Source organism: Hipposideros armiger, unplaced genomic scaffold, assembly GCF_001890085.2.
Source record: "Hipposideros armiger isolate ML-2016 unplaced genomic scaffold, ASM189008v1 scaffold_681, whole genome shotgun sequence".
In the NCBI taxonomy this organism is placed as follows: domain Eukaryota; kingdom Metazoa; phylum Chordata; class Mammalia; order Chiroptera; family Hipposideridae; genus Hipposideros; species Hipposideros armiger.
This window is the reverse complement of record NW_017732031.1, coordinates 399,032-422,462: the sequence shown is the minus strand read 5'-3', so window position 1 is coordinate 422,462 and position 23,431 is coordinate 399,032. Positions and strand designations below refer to the sequence as shown.

The window sequence follows — 23,431 nt, the reverse complement described above, 5'->3', positions numbered from 1 at the left end:
TTGAGTTTTCGCTGTTGTCTTGCTGTGGACTTAGCCAATTTATTTACAACTGTCGTGTGCTTCTGCCACATCTGCATTGTCACCGTGATGGTATTTTTTCTTTCTGTCTGTTTCTTCCACAGGAGTTTAACCAGTAACCTACCCAATGTGAACCTACCCAATGTGAACCTTCCCAAAGTACCAAATCTACCAGTTAACATCCCTCTAGGCATCCCACAAATGCCTACTTTTTCGGCACCGTCATGGATGGCTGCTATATATGATGCTGAGTGTGTATTCAGTTCACATTAGATCTAATTTAAATTTAAGTGATCTTGGCATGGATATGTATTGTTTATTTCTATACATCCTATATAACAGAGATGGAGAGGGATAATTAGACATATTTTGCTGATCATACAGAGACAATATTGTTTATTTCTGGCATGTGGCATGTTTGTAAGACGTTTGCTATATATACAGCACTAACAATTTGCCTTACGCCCACTGAACGCTTGAGGACTGTGTTTCACTTCCTGAATTCTTTTGCAAAAGGATTATGCCCATGTTTTGTTTTGGGGTTTTTTTTGTAATGCAGGTGGCATGACTTTAGGAGTTATTCATCCAAAAATAGTCCAGGAAATCTCTTTGATGGGCTGGCCAGTCATCTCTGGCCTGACCCAAATCTAAGAGGGAAGCACACCTACCAAGAAGCTGGGGGTATTTTTGTTGTTGTTTCTTTTTAAATAAAAAATTCCTAGCAACTGTTTAAACCATAAAGTATATTTCTGGTGTCAGCAAATGGCAGGATATAGTAACAGTATGTTCAGGGCTAAATGAAAATTTCTGAATGGATCAAGCCTTAGTCATGTAAATGTTATATAAAGATACTTCCCAAGGTCATCATACAGTACAGAGTGCTGAGATCTAGGTAGCAAGATTCCTAAACTTGAGAATGCAAGATTTAAACAAGAAATAATTAAATTTTTTAGGTAGCTACATCATCTGTGGTCTGAGTATAGGAGCATTCCTTACATTCATCCACACAAATGCCAGGAATGCATGGGTTTGTTTTTCTTGGAGACCAAGCCACTCCTTTAATGGCAGCCAGGAGTTTAGGGGAGTGGAGGTTGAGTAGCCATTTCTTCTGGTTCAGGAAATGAATCCTCTCTTTTTTTTTCTTTCCTTAGAAAGAAGAAGATCCAGCACCCCTAAATTCTACCTCAGGGAAATAAAATTAGAACCACGTGCATGATTTAATAAGTGAAATAAGGTTTAGCGATTCTGTACCCTCCTTTGATCCTTTTCTTAGACCACAGCTAATTATAGGCCAGATAAGCTTTTTCTTGAAAGAATAAATTGGCACGTTTTCAAAGGGAAGTGTTATTATCAAAGGAATAAAAAATGATCTGAAACTGGCAGTGATGTTTTGAAATCTCGAAATCACATTTGTCAAGATGGCCCTCAACATTTTTATTTTTGTAGTAATCCAGGTAGAGAACGGGACATTAAAACGACTGCTCCGCTAGGCTCCTCCAAAGCTGCCTGATAGTTTTTTAAACCTAAGTTTGTTTGCAAGTTCACAATGAAATCATATGGTCAATGTATCTGATTCTCTTTTAAAGACAAATGAAAAGCTCCAAAAATTTATATCTGAAAAAACAACTCTTCTAAGAAAACATAAATCATATTCATGCTAAGATGACTATATTAAAAGTTAGATTAGGTATTATCTGTTAATAATTTAAAAATAAATACCTGAAAGCCTCTCTTGCCTTCTTCTGTGCATGCTCTGTGACATTGTTTTTGAAAAGATATGAATCAAGACATTGTAATAAAGCAGATAATGGTCTCTGTTCAATTAATTAAGGCATGAGTGGGAACACATTTTGGTAACTGCTCAGCAATCAAAATAATCTTGGTGCTATTGCCTTAACATTAACAGTTTATCTTAAAAATAAAAAGAAAATATTCTTTTCCTCATGTCAAAACTTAATAATAAGCTCTTCAAAGAAAAAGAAAAAAACCCTAGAAGAATTTTTTGAAACTCTGAAACCAGATGGGTGTCAAAATGTTGTTGTAATAAATACCAATTATTGCATTCATATGTACTTAATGATTTAAAACATACAACCATGCAGTTCCAAAACGGGGTTTAGACTAGACAAAGTTGGGGTTCTTTTTCCCAAGCATAGGATGGGGTCAGGGGAAGGCTGAACTTTCATGGAGAAACAATGCATTCCCCCACTTTTGAACAACACTTACGGCAGTATCTGAAAAGAAGGCGTAGATTCTCAATCACCCACCAGGAAATGCCTGATTCTATATCTTTTCATAATTCCAGTTTCCTCCTTTGCCACCTTTCATTTTAAGGACGTGTTTCCATGTTACCTGCTCCTTCGTGTCAGATACATCTACGTACTGACCTCAGACTGGTCTGTCCTTGAAAACGTTACCCTGTTTTGGTCCAGGCCGTAGGCTCCCTCTCGGCATGTTGGGAGTTTGCCCCTTCCCCAACCCGCAGTAGCTGTGTATGCATTTATGCACTAGCTATATTTCTCTCTGAAGCATTAATTCAATGCAGCTGGCATCTGTCACAATAGAAACACCCACTCTCATCTGTTTCTATAGACGATGTCAGAACAACTGGTAATGCATGGTGTGTTGGACATTTTATAAATTACCGTGTTAGCATTAGTGGTATGCGAGGAAGGGGGTGGGGGGTGGCCACTCCTCAGAGCTCCAAATGGGATTGTTACAAAAGAGAAAGCCAGCCAGAGAAGGGCAAGAGGGTGAGCGATGGAGCGTTTCCCCCACACAGGCTGTCCGTGGATGCCCCGAGTAAACGTTTCTTAGACGTCATTGTACAGAAAGGAATCAAGACCAATTTCTCCATCTGTACAGAGGACTGGGTAAGATGGTGCAACGGTAAAAAAAAGAAAAAAGAAAAAAGCTCAGGTTTTGAGCCAGAAAGCTTTGCAAATATCCCTTGTCCACTCACCTCCCCCCAACTCACCTCATCCTGGGGCTGCCTATGCAATGGGCTGGTCGATGAAAATTGGAATAATAACCAAACTGAACAAGAGTCTTGGATTCAGGGTATCCAGGTGTACTTGTTTCTATTTGAGTCATCCCAATTTTTTTCCAGCTCTTCAAGAGAGAAAGCAGGTCCTCGCTCACCACTTTGTTAGCACTGTCCTTTTAAAACTAAGTCTTGTGCAATCTCCAAGAGGCCTCCGCTCTGGAGGGGAGCTGGGGAAATGCATGACACCCTGAATTTTAATAACTGCATGTTGCCATGTAGTTATTATTTGTTGAGACTTACTTCTCCCTCTGGTTCGTGGCCTTCATCTGAATCATCACATGTGTTAATGTGGTTATTAAAAGAAGGCTGATTTTTACCATACACCGTTCTCTTGGCCATTATGGGAAAATACCTTCCTCAGACTTCTTATGGGTCTGGGCTAATGGGCTGAACAAAGCCGACTAAGTCATGTATGGTAAAACTCAAAATCTGCCGGTGGAGACTGCCCCCATCTCCACCGCCAACACGCGTCGTTTTGTATGTTGAAGCCACTGTTTGCCTTAAGCCTTCTAGTCCCCAGTTGTCTTTGTGTCAGCTTTGCAGAGCCCCAGGCCAGTGGGTGACTCTTGTTTTCTAATTTTTCTCCTGCCAGTAACGGATCAGGCACTTCAGAAGATCTGTTCTGGAAACTCGATGCCCTTCAAACCTTCATTCGGGACTTGCACTGGCCCGAAGAAGAGTTTGGAAAGCACCTGGAACAGCGGCTGAAGCTGATGGCAAGTGACATGATTGAATCCTGTGTCAAAAGGTAAGCACAGGTGTCTGGCCAGGCTTGGCATGCCTTCCCCACTTACACTGACTCAGGAAAGATAGATGGCCCCTCTTTCAATAGGCCATAATTTGGAGTTCCTGGAGAAGGTGATTGCTTGTCAAAGTCAGCTGAAGTGATGGCCACCCAGGTGTAGCTTCCGTTCACCTGCCCCACAGCTGTCCCAAACCCCACAACGTGGCTGCCAGTGTTTTTCACTTAGCTCCATGAGGAAAGGATCCATGCCAGTTCTTGTTCATCTCTGTATCCCTGATACCTAGCAATGTCTGGCACAAATATTTACTTAATAAATATGTTTTCAATGTAGGAGTGCATGCATGGCTGGACAGCTAGATGGAGATAAAAGAAGCCATACAGTTCTAGAGCCAGCGTATCAGTACAAGTAGCAGGAATCTAATGACTTCCAGCAGCGCGGGCAGGACCTCAGCAGCGTCGTCCCTTCTGTGCATGTGAACGGAGCCTGTACCATGCGCCAACTATTAGTTGTCTTGCCCCAAATCTGACTAGATATGAACAAGGGTGCACGAGGCGTTTTGCCTGCTTTGTCACTGCGATACAGGGTTGAGGTGTGGGAATGCTGCACTTGACGTTCCCAGGTAGGCTCTTCTGTAGGTAAGGGGGAGAAAAGGAGGACAACATGCATCCATTCAACAGAAATTGAGCTCCTCCTATATGCCAGGCACAGCACTAAGTTCTTGGCATACCATAAAGAATGAGAGACTCCATCCCTTACCTCATGGGATATAGCTCTATAGCCTCATGTTTGACGTCATTATTATCACCCTGTCAATCCCCAGACACACATCCAAGTTCTTTTTCCAGTTCACAACTGTTCCATTATATTTCCTCATTAAAAAAAAAACAAAAAAAAAACACAAGTAGCAGAGGCCACTCTAAGTCTCTAGATGTTTGTCCAGTTTAGTTGATGCACCAGTTATGGGAGATGGAGGATGGGTTTGGCTGGGAGCACTCTGAATTCATCTTTTCGTATTTTGGAAAAAGAAAAGAGAAGTAATAACATCCAAAGTGGAAACCAAAAGGGCAGAAGAATCACACAGTCCCAGGTAGGTGAGTATCTCAGCAGGAACTGGGAAAGGGACTATGGCTATGGAGAGCCTGGTCGGTGTTTGACGGCACTTGGGGAGGCTTAAAGTCCCAGTGATCCAGACTTTGTGTTTTGCTCTTTTCTTCCCACTCTTAGAATCAAAGCAGGCATATTTCTCAAACCCAAGGTCGAAATGTTTCCTTAGGGTTTTGAATTTCACCTTCCCCTACATAGTCTGTATCAATTTTAGGAAAAGCCAATCTTTTCTGATTGCCAAACCATTTTGCAAAAAATTACTTGCAGGGAGTTTCCCCTGCAGCAAAAGTGTTCTTCCCTGATCTCTCCTAGGGGCTGCAATGCATTAGCGTTAAGACTTCCTAGCTTCTGATCTGTGCACATAATTGTACGGAAAGACATGTATGCCCTTTTCTAAGAAGTCAGTCTTTTGAGTAGGGAATAAGTAATAGAGAAATGCTGGGAGAAAAAGGGAAGACATGTGGATTTGAAAGGTAGATAGTGGCTCTATTTTATCCCTTCCCACTTATCTTTAAGAGTCAGCCACCTCAAAGAGTGTGAGCGCCTCAGAGGCAGGGAACATAACTTGTTCGGTTTGAGCTCCTCACCCTCTCCGGGTCCCAGCATTATGCTTAGCACATAGTAGCTGTTGAGTAACCTTTTATTAATAGAAGTTGGTCAACTGTACATATACACCTGGCACTGGTGTCTCTTGCCATTGAGGCCCCAGACATAAGCACAAACACAGATATGAGCAAAAATAGGTGGACATTTCACCCCCAGACCTCCAGAGTCAGAGGGTAAAACATGAAGCAGCCCTTGGATGTTTTAAGACATAGAATCTACATTAGTGGAGCCTAGAACCTTTGAGTTCTTCTTTGGGACAGAATAAATGGCCCTGGTTCTGGAAGGACAACATAGTAAGGACGTGATTCCGTAGATGTAAACATGCCACTCAAAGAGGTCAGTCAAGCACTCCTCATTTCCCAGTTTCTAAGGAATTTAAATCACTCATTTGATGGACTTTACAGAGTCTCTAATCTTAGTCTGTATCAGGGACTGTGCTCCACGCAAAACAAGGCACCCTTACTCTGCCTTCAAGGAGGGTTGCTTGGATTAAGTGATCTCTCCATTCAGGCTTTTTGGTCCCATAGAGCCCTTTCAGTCATATTAATTTTGCATTTGGCTTCCTCTTCTCACAGCCCCACACTCTAAGTAAGAGCTTGGACAGTTCTCCTGTGAAAACAAAAGACGATTACTTCATTGTAAGAGAGCGACTTAGCATTTCCATTTCGCAAATTGGACCAGAACTGGCATTTGAGCCTAAGAAGATCAGCACCAGGACCAGTCCAACTCAGTCCCCAACAGGCCCCCTTTTCCCAAAACCAGAAAATGATGTATTTGCAGCATAGCTTAAAGTGATCAGCATGATTAGAAAGCTACTTCAGTGCACAGAGTCTTTAGAAACCTAGATACATTTATCTTTAATGATATCATGTAATGTATAGGAGTGTTTTAAGGGGTTTTTTTTGTTTTTTGGGGTTTTTTTTGGGTTTTTAAAGTTGTTTTCTTAAGAGCTGGGCTTCCAACCTTAGAAATTATACTTGGCTTCCCTGCATGCACCCAGGGTGTGTTAGCAAGCTGGCATCCTTTCCTGAGCTAACTAGCTGTGTGGTCCCCCTATGCACTGTTAGAAAACTGCTACAAATGCTTCTTAAAGTGATGCTTTCCTGGTGACTGATGATCTCCAGAACCTGATAGTGAGCAATGCTGAAAAGATGCATTGGACGAAAGGACCTTTAATAAAACCACTCACTAATCAGGTGCTTTTCTTTAAAGAGGTGTGACAACGTGACCCACTTCTCAAAATCTTTTAAAATATAACTAGTCCCCTTTATGATGCTGATATCAAGGATTAGATCTCACACCTGTGTTACCAGCTGGCCATGTTGAACTGGGTTTTCCCCGTAAATGGTTAGCACATTGCTGGGTCATTTGACCTGAGTCAAAATTATGTCACGTTAAGTTTCCACCATTACACAATTCTTGAACTGGTAAGTATATTAGGGACATTTTTATGTATGGAAATAATATGTTCTTATTGCAAAGTAATACACTGACATTGCAAAACAAACAAATATAGTGGAAGTCCCCCATTACCACTTCTCCTAATTTCACTCTCCTCCCCAAAGGTAGCCATCTTATTTTTTTAGTCTTTAAAGCAATATAATAAGCTTGTTAGATTTTTTTTTACTTCAGTCTCTTTCAAAACCAGAAAGAAAAAAAAAACAATAAATGTCATTTAAGATTTTTCCCCACCATGAGATTTTGAAGATTGGAAGCTGCTTTTTTGTTTTTGGGTTTTTTAATGAAGTGATTCAAGGTAGGCAGTTGCCAATGTGAGAGAACTTACATATGCTATAATGCTGTAATTGGGTTTTTGTTAATTCATTCATTCTCCTGCAATTAGGGTTCTCCATAGCATGTAAACTATAGACAGAAATACGCCGAGCTACAGGTGTTCTGTGTGCTGCTGAGAAAGGAAGGGTTTACGTAGCTGTCTCCCTGAATAGGCCTTCCTTAGTTGGGAAAGTCATTTTTAAAAGAACACATGTGAAGTCATTGTCGCATGAAACTGATTACAGCCTTCAATTTTCTTTTTCACTGACCACTCACAAAATGTCTCCTCCACCTGCTGCCATCTGAATGCTGAATTGGTCTTTTCCTACTTTGTTTTAATAGAACCAGGATTGCATTTGAAGTTAAGCTGCAAAAAACCAGTCGATCAACAGATTTTCGAGTCCCACAGTCAATATGCACCATGTTTAATGTTATGGTTGATGCCAAAGCTCAATCAACAAAACTTTGCAGCATGGAAATGGGCCAAGAGGTAAAAAAAAATAAATTAAATAAAAATACAAATCTTCCCCCCCCCCCCCCGCCATTGATCATGTAGAAGAAAACTTCACAAATTCCTTCCATCTACACCAGTCTGCTCGTTTCAGAAATATACTCTTAACATTGTGTGGATTAAGCCACAGATGAATGGTTGGTGTCTGTCAAGTAAATGTCTAAGGCATGGGTTGATGAGCATGCCGCTCACTTGGAAATGGTTCCTGGCTGGAGTCATGGTGGCCATAAAGTTTCTTTAAGTGAAACGATGTCTGATGATCTTATTTATTAGGCGGGTGTCTCCAGCAAATCTGTTTGCCAGAATGCAAGTTATTTTCACATTTGAAGTGCATTTTATCACTTAGAACATCTGGACAGCAGGAGCGCTCTCATTTTTACATCAAGCCATCTCTCAGGATATATAATGTTCGATCCCCCTGCTCCACAGTCCCCAGGAGCAGGCTCTGAATTTCCAAGAAATCGCAGGCTTTCATTTTCCTTAGATTGACTTGATTCTGAATCTTCCCTGACCAAAAGTTTAGTCCTTTGCTAAGTTTCCAATTCCAAAGTGGTATTTAAAATGTAAAGGAGAAAGAAACAGCAACGTGGGCTTGATTAAAGACTATCATGATCATTTTTCTCTGATGGCCTTAAGCCAGCTAGATATTCATATACCAATTTAGAATTAATTCAGAAACATTTCTGGCAACTCTCATGTTGTTGCCAATTGGCATAAATTGCTCCTAAATCAGATCTTTCGATACCAGCCCTACATGCTCAGTATAATTTAATTTTACAAAATTATATTTGTTCCTTCTTCGTTATTTATTTTCTCTTTCAGCACCTTCCATTTTTTTACATGTGGGTTGGTTGTATGCCCTCCCTGGCAAGACCATCTTTAACCTTCTTTCCCCTCCAAATTAGCTTCCTCAACCACAACCGATGAGCCTCCGCTCCTGACTGATTTTCTTGTTGGGGACCTTTCTCTGGGGGCTATGTTCTAGGCACTGGGGTCAAATGCAAGGGGTTCTCTTTCCCAGATGCATTTGCTGCCTGTGAATGATCTGGAGCAGTGGTTCTCAGATTTCAATGTGCATCAGACTTATCTAGAGAGCTTCTTAAAACCCAGCTTCATGGGTCTCACTCCAACAGTTTCCGATAGGTCTGGGGTGTGGTCCAAGCATTTGCCATTCTGACAAGTTCCCTGGTGGTCCTGGTGCTGCTGGCTGGTGTGGAGACCACATTTTGAGACCCACTGGTGTGGAGGCTCAGTGTCCAAACATGAGTTAAGGAGAAGCACTCAGGCACGCAGGACAGGCTCTGGAGGAAGGCTTAGGTTGGGTGTCAGGCCCTGGCTGTGCTGCAAACTGGAGCTGGCCAAGTCACTTAGCCTTTTTAGACCTTAGTTTCTTCATCTGTAAAATAATAGCACTATTCTAGTTTTATGCAGGCTGTGTTTAGCTACAGAATCAATCGGTTCTTCAGAAAGCATCGCGACCAGCATGTGAAACAGATAAAATTAAAGCTGCTCTGGATGAAGTGGGGGACAGGGGACCAAGGAAGAGGGAGCCCAGAGCGAGGGGACCATGTCCCCCCCCCCACTTCTGCATTTTTATACTGCCCACCTCCTCCTCACCCACACTTCTTTGGGGGACTCTGAACCATCTCTTAGGTTTCACAGAGCCTACTTTAAAAAAACCTATTTGGGGGTATCTCTAAGAGTCTTGGCTGATTTTCAGAATCCTATCCCTCCTGAATTTTTCTCCCCTTGGAGCTTGTTTTGTTTTGTTTTCTTTTTTAATTGAGATACAATTCACATAAAATTCACTCTTTTAAAGAATGCAATTCAATAGTTTTTAGTATATTCACAAAGTTCATCATCACAATCAATTGTAGGTCATTTTTATCATCCTAAAAGGAAACCCAGACCCCTTAGTAGTAATTCTCCAGCCCACCCTCCCCAGCTCCAGGTAACCACCACTCTACTTCCTGCTTCTAACGACTTGCCAATTTGAGCATTTCGTATACAGGGCGTATACTAAAATGTGGCCTTATGTGACTTGTTTCATTCATGTCAAGATTCTTCCATGTTGTAGCATGCATCAGTACTTCATTCCTTTTTATAGCTAAATAATATTCTATTACATGTATATACCACATTTTGTTTATCAATTCAGCAGCTAATGGGCATCTGAGTGGGTAATGCTACTGTAAACATTTGTGTACAAGTTTTCATGTGGACCTATGCTTTCAGCTCTCTTGGATGTCAACTCCCCTAGGAGTGAAATTGCTGGGTCATACTGTCACTCTATATATAACTCTTTGAGGAACTGCCAAACAGTTTTTTGAAGTGGCTATACTATTTTATATTCTTATCAATGTATGAGAAATCTTATTTCTCCACATCTCAGGCAATTTTATTATCTGTCTTTTTAAAATTATAGTCATCCTAGTGGGATCTCATTGTGGTTTTGATTTGCAGTGATGTCGGCCATCTTTTCGTGTGCGTTTTGACCATTTGTATATATTCTTTGAAAAAAAATGTCTATTCAAATTCTTGGCTTATTTTTAAAATTGGGTTGTCCCTTTATTATTTACTTTAAGAGTCTTTGTATATTCTGGATAATAGACCATTATTATATATATGATTTGCAACTATTTTCTCGCGTTCCGTAGTTTGCCTTTTTCACTTTTTTGGTACTAATTCTTTAAAGCACACAAGTTTATTTATGTTTTATGAAGTCCAGTTTGTCTATTATCCCTCAGAGCTTCTTGAGATGTTCGTTTTAAGTGAGGCTCACAAGGATAACACCACCCTAGGGTGGAGAAGTGTTGTTATACTAGAACTGACCTCCCTTTCTCCTCAGCAGCTTTTAATGCTCCTCTTCAGATTGACTCAAATGTTTAAAGAGCTCCCATATATACCTGGTTAGACAGCTAAATAATATTTCCAAACAAACCAAGTCACTCTGATCTTAACTTTTTTCTTTGTGAATTGGGGTTTGGGGAGAATAGTGTGTTTTGGCATCGGGGGGAGGGTGTTGTCATAGACCCCAACTGAAAATCTGATGAAATTTAAGGAGCCATTTCCCAGGAAAAACTATTTTCACACAATTTTACTATACAACTTCAGGGGACCTGTAAACTTTGTTAGGCCAAACTAAAGACCCAGTTGGAGATATATGATGAAAAATTAAAAGTTCTCTGAGGGACCTTGCTCTGGGACTTCAATGGGAGGTCTCATGCAAATACTTTCTTATTAACTCTTCTTACTTTGTAGAATGGGAGTATTCACCTCCAAAGTAAAACTGAACCATTAAAATGATATTGGCTAAGGATGACTGGAAAGGTGTTGAAATTGAAAGAATAGATAGAAGTCTAATATTTTTTTTTGGAGTTTTCCCTTTGTGAGTATTTGATATTAAGCTCATATTATAGATCTAGTTACTAATACCTGCTTCCACCTGCATTCCAACACCCTCAAAGTATTTTAGACTAGATACTGGAGGTGATACAATAGTCTCCAATTTTAAGATCACTTCCTGAATTTCATCACTGGGGTAAAGTATCATCTAAAGGCAGCTGTTGAAACATTTGTTAACCATACTTTTCCATCTTAAATATTTATTTTTTCATTAAAATTTGTGAAGCACCAATAGAGAGGAAATTGTGTATTAAATAGTTTCTCACTTGGTCTAGTGTGTTTTCATCTCATTTCCAAGGTCAGATGGTCTTAACAGAAAGACAACATACACACAATCTGTTCCATGACAAGGCAAAATGTGCAGCACAGGAAGTCAAGTGGAATGATTTTCACAAAGTAATTGTAAATTTGCAGCAACTTAGCTCTTCAGAAACACAAGTGAACTCTCCAAACTTCCCATGCCATTGAAGATTATTAGTTCCCTTGCTATCATCATGACCTAGTGCCCCAAAATATAACATTATTATTATTATTATTATTATTATTATTATTATTTATTCCAATCCAAGAAGGTGAGCAGAAGGATGGAAAACGCAAAAATAGGAAAGATCCCTCTCTTTACTTATACTGGGATGCAGAGAGAATTGCAGAGAAAATTGGATAGTTTATCCAACTGCAAGAAATTTTGTGACAAGATAATCTTGCTAGGGGATGTTAATTCCAAGATTCCCTGGTAGTATATGTACCCCTTCACAGAGCTCCACATCTGCATGGCACAATTTATCTCCCAGGAAAAAGCAGAGTGCTCACTATGGCTCCAGAAAAGCAAATTAATCAAATAAGTCTCAGAAGAATCTGGTAAAATAAATCCATATATTTTGTAATTACTTGTATAGGAATCGGAGCTGCTTTGATACATACCCCTTTACCACATGATAAGCAGAGTAGATATTACCCTGCCCTACTATCTCTCCCCAAGTAAGTTTCATTTCATTGAAATTATAGTTTACATATAATAAAGTATACAGGTTTTAGAGAAATGTATACACACATGTAACCACCATGCTACTCATTAGCTATAGTAGTAGTAATACTGCCACATAGCACTTCTAAGTTTCTACACCATGTTTCCGTGCATTGTTTCATTACTTGGTTAGGTGAATATGATTTCTATATTCACAACAGGGATAATTCCAGCCCCGTTGAAGAGATGAGGAAATAGACCAACAGAGATTGACATGCTCAAGTTTACTCTGGAAGTAAGAGGCAGAATAATCACATCAAAACACTTCTTTTACAAGCAGAATAAAACAAATGTGGAGATCAAAATATTCATAGAGTGAAAGGAAGAGACAGTGAAAGCATCTGGAGAGAAGTCAGGGTCAAGTTTGTTATGGAAAAATTGAAAGTGAGAAGAGGTTCTGATAAACCACCATCTCTCCATTTAGTTTGGGTTCCTTAGAAAATGAAAAGGTGTGAGGTTCCCCCACTTCTGAAGAAAAAGCTTGTTTGTCTTTTGAGAAAGAATGACATTGTTAACTCCTCAGAACAATTCTTGTCCAAATCTTTCTTACTTGATGCATAGAAATCGCTTGCTCTTGGCTCTGATGGCCTTTTCAGCTAAGATTTTCAAGAGAACATTTCTGTTTTCAGTGATGGTCTTTGCTTGGTTAGAAGCCCCTCACTTAATATTTCATATTGTATTATTTTGCCTACAACTAGCTTTTCTGAGTTAGTTAACGCTCATAATTAATTTAATAAATGTGAATCATTTATAGCAATCTGAAGAAAATCTAGCAGAGGGAGGCAGTCACATGAGGAGGGAAAGTAAGCATGTGATCCTGGATCTTATCTCAAGACCTAAAAATGAATTTGGAGCCCTGTCAATATTCCTGAATTCCTTTGCTCTGACATCTTTTTTTGTGTTTCTAGCACAGAATTCTGCAGATAGTTTTTGCATTTCGCTTCAGGTTTATGCCATTTAAGAGTAAATCCTTTTGTGAACTTAGCAATAGAGCCAACATGGGTTCTGTTTATCAGGACTATACAACATGGGCTGTTTGCTTTCTTGTTTTTTCCCTAATCAACTAAAAGGAAACTAAAATGAGATGGCTGAGCAATAAGACCATCTCTCCCTACCCTTAGCTTCTACTTTATGAACTTGAACAAATAACATTGGAATTGAAGGTATTTGTTGACAAAATGTTTTCATATCGAGACTTTCACTTGATCTTCAAAATAGGACTATGAGGCTGAGAGAAGGGTTGCCAAGAAAGGACTTGGCCCTGTTTTTTTAACAATAATAATAATAGTAATAATAATAACAACAACAACAGACGCTAAATATCTCTATGCAGGGTTTGTGTCATTCCGTTTCCAAAATCAGCAATTTGTACTGCCTTCCCCACCTCCCCCACTGGTCCTGGGTGGTAGTATTATCTGGTTTTTTACAGACAGATGAAGAAACCAAACTATATTTTTTTAGGCAATGTAACTCACTCACCAACTTCGTGCTAGGACTTCATTTAGGTCTTCCAATTAAAATCAAAGTTCCCCCATGACTTTAAATGAATTCACCTAATTCATTTCCTCACTTTCAATAATTCTGATTGCTGGTTATCAGAATATCAAACCATATTACTGTGGCTTACTATTTCTGTATGTTTTCATAGCTTTCTGGATGGTTTGCTTAATTTTTGTCTTCTCATGTATCCTTTCGTCCTAATTTTTATTTGCACTGTTGCTTTTCTTTTTCCTATTTCTAATTAATCATCCTGAAAGTTTGCTAAAGAGTGGGTAAGTGCATCCTCCTTTCCAAATAGCAATGTTTTGCATTGTTATTTTTTATTAAGGAAACATGGAATAATTCAAATGGATACTAAAATGATCTAATAAATGTCAAGGAGCTGGCATACAATATTTTCTGTTGAAATCCCTTTTTCTTTTCTCTTGGCATTTACAGCAGATTTTTGTTTATGTGGGGGTTTGTTTTCGCATTGCGATTTAAATTAATAACCGGCAGCAGCAGTTAGAGAAACTGAAAAACTTAGCAGCAGTCTCAGTAGAGGCTCTAAACCTGGGTCTGCTTATCAACAAATGGAGAAAATGAGCGGCAGCCACAAGGATTCAGAAAATGACCCTTTGCTTCAGCGCTGAGTCAACACCTTGAGATAGAACTGGGGGCCTCTCAGGCATTACCCCAAAATATCCGAAGGTCTTAGAACAATTTTGGTCAAATTCCCTTTGGAAGGATTCTATTCTCTAAGCCACATCTCTCACCAGTTTTTCCAAAGGTAATTTTTCATCCCCTGAATTAAATTATTGTGGTATTTTGCTTTGTAAGACCCAGATCAACGTACTGCTAGGCCGTTAAGCCCTCCATGCAAGGTATTTGTAAATGTATGTATGTCTCTACATATATCAAAGTCATCAGAAGGCTTGGGTGAGGAACAGTACGCCTCATAATTTTTTTAAGAGCTTCGGATCTCTTCATCAAGGACATGGAGACAGGCTCTTACAGCTGCTCTGGGACTGTGGAAATAGACTGGGAAATAGCAGGCCAGGCTTTATTTATAAATTACGTTGTCTAAAAATTACTGACTGATGCAATGCCATCACCTCCCAAACATACTAATATTTGTCTTTCTGTGTTCTTTAGCATCAATACCATTCAAAAATAGACGAACTAATTGAAGAAACTGTTAAAGAAATGATAACACTCTTGGTTGCAAAGGTAACCTTCAACTTTAGGTGAAATGTTTCATTTTGAACGCTGCTTTGTTATGTCTGCATTTCCATTAAAATGTAACACGTTAAAAAGTTGAGCTGGATACTCACATTTCTCAGGAAACAAGATTGTACGTCACCCTGCCTCAGCTCCGAATTATTTTTCTGATGATTGTGAGTCTGTGAAGATGAATTGATGAAGCGGCATATGTTACCTTAATAAGAATTGGTCCCCCCAACATTGCATTAGGTTATGCAGAAAATGTTTGTTTTGTTTTTCAGCACTGACAAAGTTCGATTTTTAAATACAGAAAGTTAAACGGTAATAAGGAATTCTGCCATCGTGAAAACCCCCTTTTCTCTAGTTTCACATGCAGTGAGAGTCATAATAAAACATAAAAGTCAGATAAAGCTATTTCAGTCACCCTCATGAATTATAGAATTTTAACTAAGTAATGTTGAATGGGAAGACATTTATATTTGCCAGTGCTAAACTTCTGTTTTCCCCAAATTACTGATAAAATACAAATAAAAATAGATTAGATTAAATGTAGTGCTAATATGTAACGTAAAAACGGCTTTGCGCAGTTTTGGATTTTGAAAAGTGCATTTAATATTATCGCATGCTATATGCAACTCAATAATATTTTGTCACTTTGCACTTCTGTAACACTCTCTATTTGCAATCACATAATAATGAAGAGAAAGCCGGATAAGTCAAATATTTCTATGTAAAGGCAGTCTATTCCTTCCCCAAAGGCTGAAATCAAAGAGTGCAAAGGAAGCAGAGAGCTCCATGTTGGTCTCTGTGTGGTCGGGGAATGTCGCTCTTCATTATGAACAATTCTAGTTTGAAATAATAATTCTTTTTCTTTTTTTGCTGTTTTACTAGTTTGTTACTATCTTGGAAGGAGTCCTGGCAAAATTATCCAGATATGACGAAGGGACTTTGTTTTCTTCTTTTTTGTCATTTACCGTAAGTAAAGAGCTTTACATTGTTATTTTTGTGACGGAAATATGGAATCATTCAAATGGATATGAAAACGACCTGATAAATGTCAATGAACTGGCATAGGGGAGGGGCGCTGCTGTGTCATTTTGGTTTGGGCTTGTGTATGTATGTTAACTATAGTCAACTACCAGTGTATAATAATAACACTGGGGAAATAAACAGGACATTTCATAACAGCACGTAATACAAAACCATTTCTATTTCATCTCCTATGCAATGTGTGTGTGTGTGTGTGTGTGTGTGTGTGTAGGTATGTACACACACGCACATATGTCTCTCTATGTTTGTATCCAAAGAGAGTTACCGGCTTGAGCCCACCTTAACTATCTTGGGCAAATCACTTAATGTTTCTGAGCTACCATTTCTTCATCTGTAAATGATGAAAATTAATTTTGGAGGTTGCAAATGGAGACCCTCAGGTCAGGTAGAGGTTGTAAGTATGTTTCATTTGGTCCTTGCTGCATCGGGTACCCTTTTCTTAACTGAATTAGTTGCCCACCTTTAAAAATCAGGAGAATTCACTGAGAAGTCTGGATTCCAGGGCTTTCTTTATGAAGTGGATGGTCATCAGCACTGGGCCCGCATGTGTGCACTTAAATGGTCTGCTAGGGCTGCCAGGGAGGTCCCCATAGCCCAAACATGGACTTGCCAGTTTCTTGTGGCCCCCTCCTGGTCGTTTTGTTCATTTGCAGACCTTCCTGGGTTTGGGGACACTCTGGTAAAGGTGATCGAGTCTGTACAAAGGCTGAGAGGCTCTAATTCTGTGCCAGAATTGGGCAAGGCCATAGAAGTAAGTTCGGTGGTGGGCAGAAGCCCAGCCTAATTCTCTGTGGGTAAATGATCAATGGAGATGGTCATTGTACATGGACTGCTTTGGGGACCTGGTTCTCCCACCCTTCCTGTGCGAGGCAGGCACTGCAGCCACGTGCTTTCTTGCCGTTTCTGATGACAAGGTTCTTCCTGGCTCTGAGACCAGTGATTTTCTTCTGATCACAGGAAGAGCAATCAACTTAGGAGCCACTATCTGAAGGTCTTTAAAGTAGCCTTGCTGTGTGAAGCGTTTCTAGAAGGGCGTTGAATGCCAAGACAAGGCCCAGCACAGGGAAGAGGGTAGTACATCATCATCTTTGGAATCCAACAAAATTGGGTTCAGATCTCATTACCCGTATTAACCAGCTGTATGATCTTGAGTAGGTGTCTCATCCTGTCTGAGTTTTGTTTTAGTTTTGGTTTTCATCTTAGGGAGGTGTGCTGTTATGTCATTTTGCTGTTTGTGTGTGTGTGTGTGCGCGTGAGTGTGTGTGTGTGTTGCAGTCGACTACCAATGTGGTAAGAGAATGGTGAATAAATAGCGTCTTCCTTAATGAGCTATTGTGAGGACAATCTTATAAGTGAAAGAGCTTAGCATAGTCCTAGTACATAGTAGCCCTTGATATATGGCAGCTATTATTAATGAAAAATACCTAATATGGTTATTATATACTGCAGACATACATGCACACATGTTCTTTCCAAACATGCCCAACTTTGGTCTTTCCCTAACCCATACATTAGATTTCCTGGAAATGGAGGGAAATGTAGACAGAAAATACTTAAAACAATTTTAGATCGCATGCACATATCTTTATGCCAAGCTTATTTTAATATGTAGTTCTGATCTTCCCAGGTATGAAGATTGAACTCAGTCTCACCAAGTGTGATGACCACAATCCCTGGAATTTATTGGGGAAGGAGGATGGGAATAGGATGGTGATGATAGGAATTCTATCTGATTTCACTCAAAGTGTAGAACCACCCATGTGTCACAGCTGAAAGGAAACCTAGTCAACCCAACCTATCCTTTGACAAACAAAAAAACCCAAGGCCCAGAGAGGGGGAGTAATTTGTCTAAGGTCACAGCAATGGGCAGAGTGAGGATAGCAACCCAGGTTTTCTACCAGCTACACCCCCACCACTGAACTGCTTCCTGAAGAGAGTAGGATTTAGCTGGCACTTGCCTGGCACTAGAAGGCAGATGGGCAAATGAGTGGGGAAGATTCATAAAGAAGGATTCAGGGCACATGAGTGGGAAATATTAGATAATCTTTCATTCCTCAGCAAAGTCATGGAAATGATAGAAAGAGGCAGAATTAAATGCAATATTTCTGGAAAACGGTCCCCTGACACCCACAAAAGATATCGCTTTCTTTGAGACTTCATTTTGAGCAATGATTTTTACTACACTGGACTGAAACCAGTGAAAACCACCAAAGTTTCTCTGCAATTTACTGAGCATAATTCAATCTACCAAGGACCCCACCCTAATTACTGACTTACCAAGAGGACTCGTGAAAGGTGGTGTAGTGGCAGCAACAGGGAGATTCTCACAGGAGCTTTGAAACAAAGAAGACCTAGCATAGCCTATGCAAGAGTTTTCAAGCTGAAATTCTCATGCTCTCATCTCTCTTTTCTGAGACATTTTGCAGCCACGCTGCATGCCTAGTGAAATCCCCGCCACTGCAGAACACTTCAGTGCCTGTTGCTCGGCCTGTAGCTTCCCCTCCTTAGTGACACTTCTCCCCCACACTTGGCCACCCCCAGGCCAAAAGCACCCACTTATCATTTGCAGCCTGTGTTCTCATCTCCTGCTGGTATTCAGTATTGAAGACCATGAGCTGTGCTTAGAGGTGGCAGGAATATCTCCACACGTGGATTCTGAGCTCCTGCCCAAATTTCAAAGGGCTTCTGAAAACTTCCTGGAGCCCAGTTGTGTTGATTCCCCTGGAGTGGAGTGGAGGTGAGGGGTTGTGCAGAGGCAGCAGGGATGGTGGAAAGAGCCTTGAAATCAATGATGAGAGAACCAGATGTGAGTCCTGGGACCCTGGACAAAGGCGTGTAGAGAGTGCTGACATCCTGGCAGGATTTTCTTCACTCCGCTCCCATTTCTGATTCAATTCTTCAAGTATTACTGTGCACTTACCACGTCCCCACCTCAGCATGGCTGCCAAGTATGAGCCATGTGCTCTGCCCCCCAGAAAGCTGACAAGTATCGACAAATATGCCACCCTTTCCCCCTCTTTCTCCCGCTGAGCGCCTCCTTTCCTGGGTGGGCTTGATTTCATGGTCCAAGCCAGACATTTTGGAAAACGTCTGCAGTGGCACAGAGCAGGCAGGAATATTTATTTCTCATCTCCATCTGCATTGCTTCCTCTCTTGGAGAGGAGCTGGGGGGAGGAGGGAGGATGAGATGTGGCTTCTTCGTGCCAGCCCGAGAGGCGCCCAAGCGCACCCCTCCCCCCCTCCCCAGCCTCAGCAGCAGTAGCAGCCTGGGATTTATGGAGGCAGGCGCCTTTGGAACTTTGGAAAGATCAGCCCAGTTGGAAGTCGCAATTAGCAACTATCCGCCCATTTCCCCTGCCTGCAAGATGTGCTTTTGTGTGGGTTGCCTGCTTGCAAGAATCCCTCTTTGTAGGTAGATTTGTGCTGTTCTTTTAGGAGGCCAAGAAGGGGGACAAGCAGGTGCCCAGGTCCCTCTCACAGCAGGTTAAAAACTCTTTCCTTGGCTCTGTCCAGGTGTTAACAAATAGGCTGTTTCTGGAACCCATTCTTTCATTCATTCATTTATTCACCCACTCAACGTATACTGACTGAGCACCTGTGTCATGTATTGTGCTAGGTATTAGGGACATGAGGCCTATGTCCTTTTGGAGATTAGGAAAGGAGACAGACAATAAAAACGGAAAGAAAATTATAAGGTAGGGGAAGCTCTGTACAGGCCACCAACTGAAGAGACAGAGAAACAGATAGAGATAGAGATAGAGTCAGAGCTAGAGATAGAGAGAGAGAGAGAGATGATAGAGATAGAGATAGAGAGACATAGAGACAGAGAGGTAGAGGGGGAGAGGTCGAGATAGAGGGGGAGAGGGGGAGGGAGAGAGAGAGAGAGAGATGGGGGGCGGAAATGGGGTGGCGTTACTTCAGCTAGGACGTCTCTCTGAGGGGGAGACACGTGATTTGAAAATTAAAGGGGCCAACAATGGGTAAATAGGAGGGGAGAATCTTCTGGACAGAACAACTACAATGGTCATGAGGCAGGAAAGCAGGAGGAATTTTTGCTGGATATTTTGGAGATAACATGAACAGGATTTAGGGATTGAGTAGCTGTTGGAGGTGGACACTCGATTGGAGGGGGCAAAGGTGGAAGGCTCAAGAACGGTGATGTACTGAGGAGCTCAGCTGAGCTAAATGAGTCCCAAGAGTCAGTGGAATATGGCAAGACAGGCAGCTGGCGGGGGGAGGCCCGGGATTGGACCCCAGCTCTGCCCTCACCCAGGAGCTATGGCCTGGAACACGAGACCACACCTTGGCTTTTAATCCCCTTCAGCGTACTACAATGCCAGTTATATTAGATGAATTCTGAAGTCTAAAATAGCTCCGAGAGCTACAGCTCCTATTCTTTAAGCACTTGCTAAGTGCCTGGCACAGGGCTAAGTAGGTGCTTTAAATAGATTTTTCTCAGTAAATCCTCTGAACAATGCCATTCCAACAACACTCTTCTGCAGACGATGAAACTGAGGTTCACAGAGGTTAAGCCCTTCAGTTCCACCAGTGTCCACCCTCCCTCTAAACTCTGGAGCCTCTAAGGAGGAGTGAAGATAGAGGAGGGGACCACCACCACCCCTGGCACTAGAACAATTACATCGAATCATCTGAAGTCCCCTAGAAATCACCCAGCATCCCCCATCAACCAAATCCATTTGAGATGGTCACAGTATAACATGGCAGCCCCTTGGGACAGGGACGATAAAGCCCATTTTAGGGTTGTCAGGGGCCCGAACGCTATTGTATTGTCCAATCTCCTAGGTCTCAATTCACCCTCATTCACACTTTTTTTCCTTTTGTCAGCAAAATGAAATGGTTTTGCCACTTACAAATGAAACAAAGTAGGCATGCTTCTTGCTAGAATCCACAGCCAGGGCTGGTGTAAGCATACATCAATGAGCAGCAGAGACTGCTTTTGTGCAGAACTCTCGATGTCATGTCACCTTGGTCGAAAGTCAGAGCTGGATCAAGGAAATTCACTTCTGTCCACACAACATTTTGGTTGGGGAGCGGTTCAGATGTTAGAGCAGGGTGAGTGTTCATAATAGTCTGTTACTGTCATCTCTGATGGCATTTCATTGCTTTGGCTTCAGGTTTCCAATGCCCAGCACGGGAGAGATAGGTTTCTACAGAGTGGGCTGGTGATGATGGTGTAGAGAGCGAGGTCTTGTGCCATCGTCAGAGGGTAACATCATCAAGTGACCAATGCTGAATTCATGTGATTCAAGTCAGTTCACTTCTACATTTCAGAGTTTAGGTGCCAACCAGGGTAGTAGTAGCTGTTTATTGGCCACATACTATGTGACAGTCACTGTGCTAAGTGACCACATGCACTTTCCCATCTGAGCCTCACAGTCAACCTATGCAACAGGAACATTATTATCCCCATTGTACAGATAGGGGAGTTGAGTAGTTTCCAAAGTCACACAGTTACTAAGACTCCACCTTTGATTTACTCCTTTATTAATACCAGAATGTCATTCCCATAGAAGCACAGAAACCCATAAATGAAGTCAGTTAATGGCTCTTCCAGGATCCATCTACTAACTGATGTCATTCCTAAGGGGAAGAGTCATCGTTTTTAGCAATGAACAGCAAAAATATTTTATAAATAATTTACCTACCAGTCAATCCGTTTTGCAACAACACCGAAGAAATAGACACTCAAAATCCCCCACTGCCTTTGTGCTTTCCAGATAATCTTCAGTTTCATATTTGTCCTTCATTCAACACGTGTTTATTGAGCACCTGTTATGTGCTAGGCACTGGGGGCTGAGCAGTGAATAAGAGGAACAATGCCACTTAGTGTGAGGGAGATACACGCTCAACAAGTAATTCACAAGTGTGGCAGTTGTTCAGAGGAAGAAGTGGCTGATGCAAAGGGGACCATCGCCCACAAAAAACCCAGCCTCATCTGGGAGGCCATGAAGGAAATGACATTTGAGCCAAAGCCTAATGGATACGGAAAACTTCACCTGGCAAAGAAGAGAACAAAGAGTGTCCCAAGGTCCAGAGACATGGAGAAGAAAGGGAAGCTCAAGAACAATTTGAGAACTGGAAGTTCATTGTGACTCAGGGAAAGGTCAGAGCCAAAGGAGGAAATGACAGGGATTGGGTCAAAGAGCTAGTCGGGAGCCTCGTCAGGAAGTAGCTCACCTGTGGTTATGGAACTTAGGGGTTTACGCAGGGACATTATCAACATTGATTCAGCTGGAGAAGTTGAGAAAGGTCCCAGAGGGGCTGGCTACCTGTTATAAGTCAGGGTTGGGTTTGTGGTCTTCTGATTTTGAAACCTTGAGCCACCGTTGGAAGGCAAGGTTTATTTTGTCTTATGTATTTTGTTTCCAAGGACCAACAAAAACACTGCCCTGAAACGTTCAGAACTAGAAAGCGCTGAGCTGCCATGTCTCCTACCAACTTCTTTCATCAGCCGCTCCCCAATGTTTCAGAACTTGACATTCACTTTGGGGCCTGTGACAGATAATTTTATCACCTAGTAGGACATCATCCTCATTTCCAGCTCATGCCTTGAAAACACAGTTGACAATGAACATACCTGCTGTCCAAAGCAGCCCTTCAGCAGCTTTTCAGTAGAAATAAATAAGCATCCAAAGTTAACCATTTCCCTTAATATTCTTTGGTAGACAGATGATTATCAGTCAAAGTAAACGTAAGACAAACACAGTTTCTTCTTCAGACTGTGAGGTGCTGAACGACCAGGTCACAGCAATGTGAGCTATGAAAGAAATGCCTAATGAACAGGTATGTGACTTCAAACAGGAAATAATTGTTCTGAAATCAAAAGTTAGAGATTCTGACCTGACCTCTGAACCACATGCAGTGGAAGCTTACCACTAAAAAGTTAGAGGGAGCGACGTGATTGTGAAGCCCAGACTAACCGAAACATGGGCAAGCGATTGACCATTTGCAAGCCTCAGTTTCTTCATCTGTAGAGTGTGAATGCTGACGCCTACTTCAGAGAGCTGATGGGACAATTAGAAATCAAGTGAGCAGTAGGCCTTGCATGGTATTTGACATGTTGCAGGTGCTCCATAAATAGTCATTCCATGCCTTACCTTCAACTTAAACTTGTAAGAAGATATAAATGACCCTGGTGTTTGTAACCAACAATTTTCTCACCTGTTCAGTCCTTAGCATAGCAATCATTTGTCCGAAACAACCCAAACTGTAATCTGTAATAGACCCACCCAAAATTCTCTTATAACGTCTATTTCAGCACATTCTTACATTCAAAATTTTGATTCACCAAACATATTTTCTATTAAGTTTAGTGTATTTCGATCATTTAGTGTTCTATTTCTTCAAGAATTTTTCATTCATACATAGCCTCTAGAATATCTCTTAACTAATCAAAATATTTGCTCAACCAGAATTGAATATCC

General features: G+C 41.1%; 1 protein-coding gene across 1 annotated transcript in view; it reads left to right on the top strand.

Annotated features, from left to right (window-relative positions):
* Positions 1 to 23,431, top strand: part of CADPS (calcium dependent secretion activator) — a gene marked incomplete at its 5' end in the record, with an annotated part of 515,169 nt that overhangs the window by 413,145 nt on the left and 78,593 nt on the right. The window contains 5 exons of the mRNA XM_019626511.1: positions 123 to 269; positions 3,657 to 3,812; positions 7,636 to 7,783; positions 14,868 to 14,942; positions 15,828 to 15,911. Coding sequence (XP_019482056.1) covers positions 123 to 269; positions 3,657 to 3,812; positions 7,636 to 7,783; positions 14,868 to 14,942; positions 15,828 to 15,911 — 610 coding nt within the window. The remainder of the gene's footprint in view (positions 1 to 122; positions 270 to 3,656; positions 3,813 to 7,635; positions 7,784 to 14,867; positions 14,943 to 15,827; positions 15,912 to 23,431) is intronic.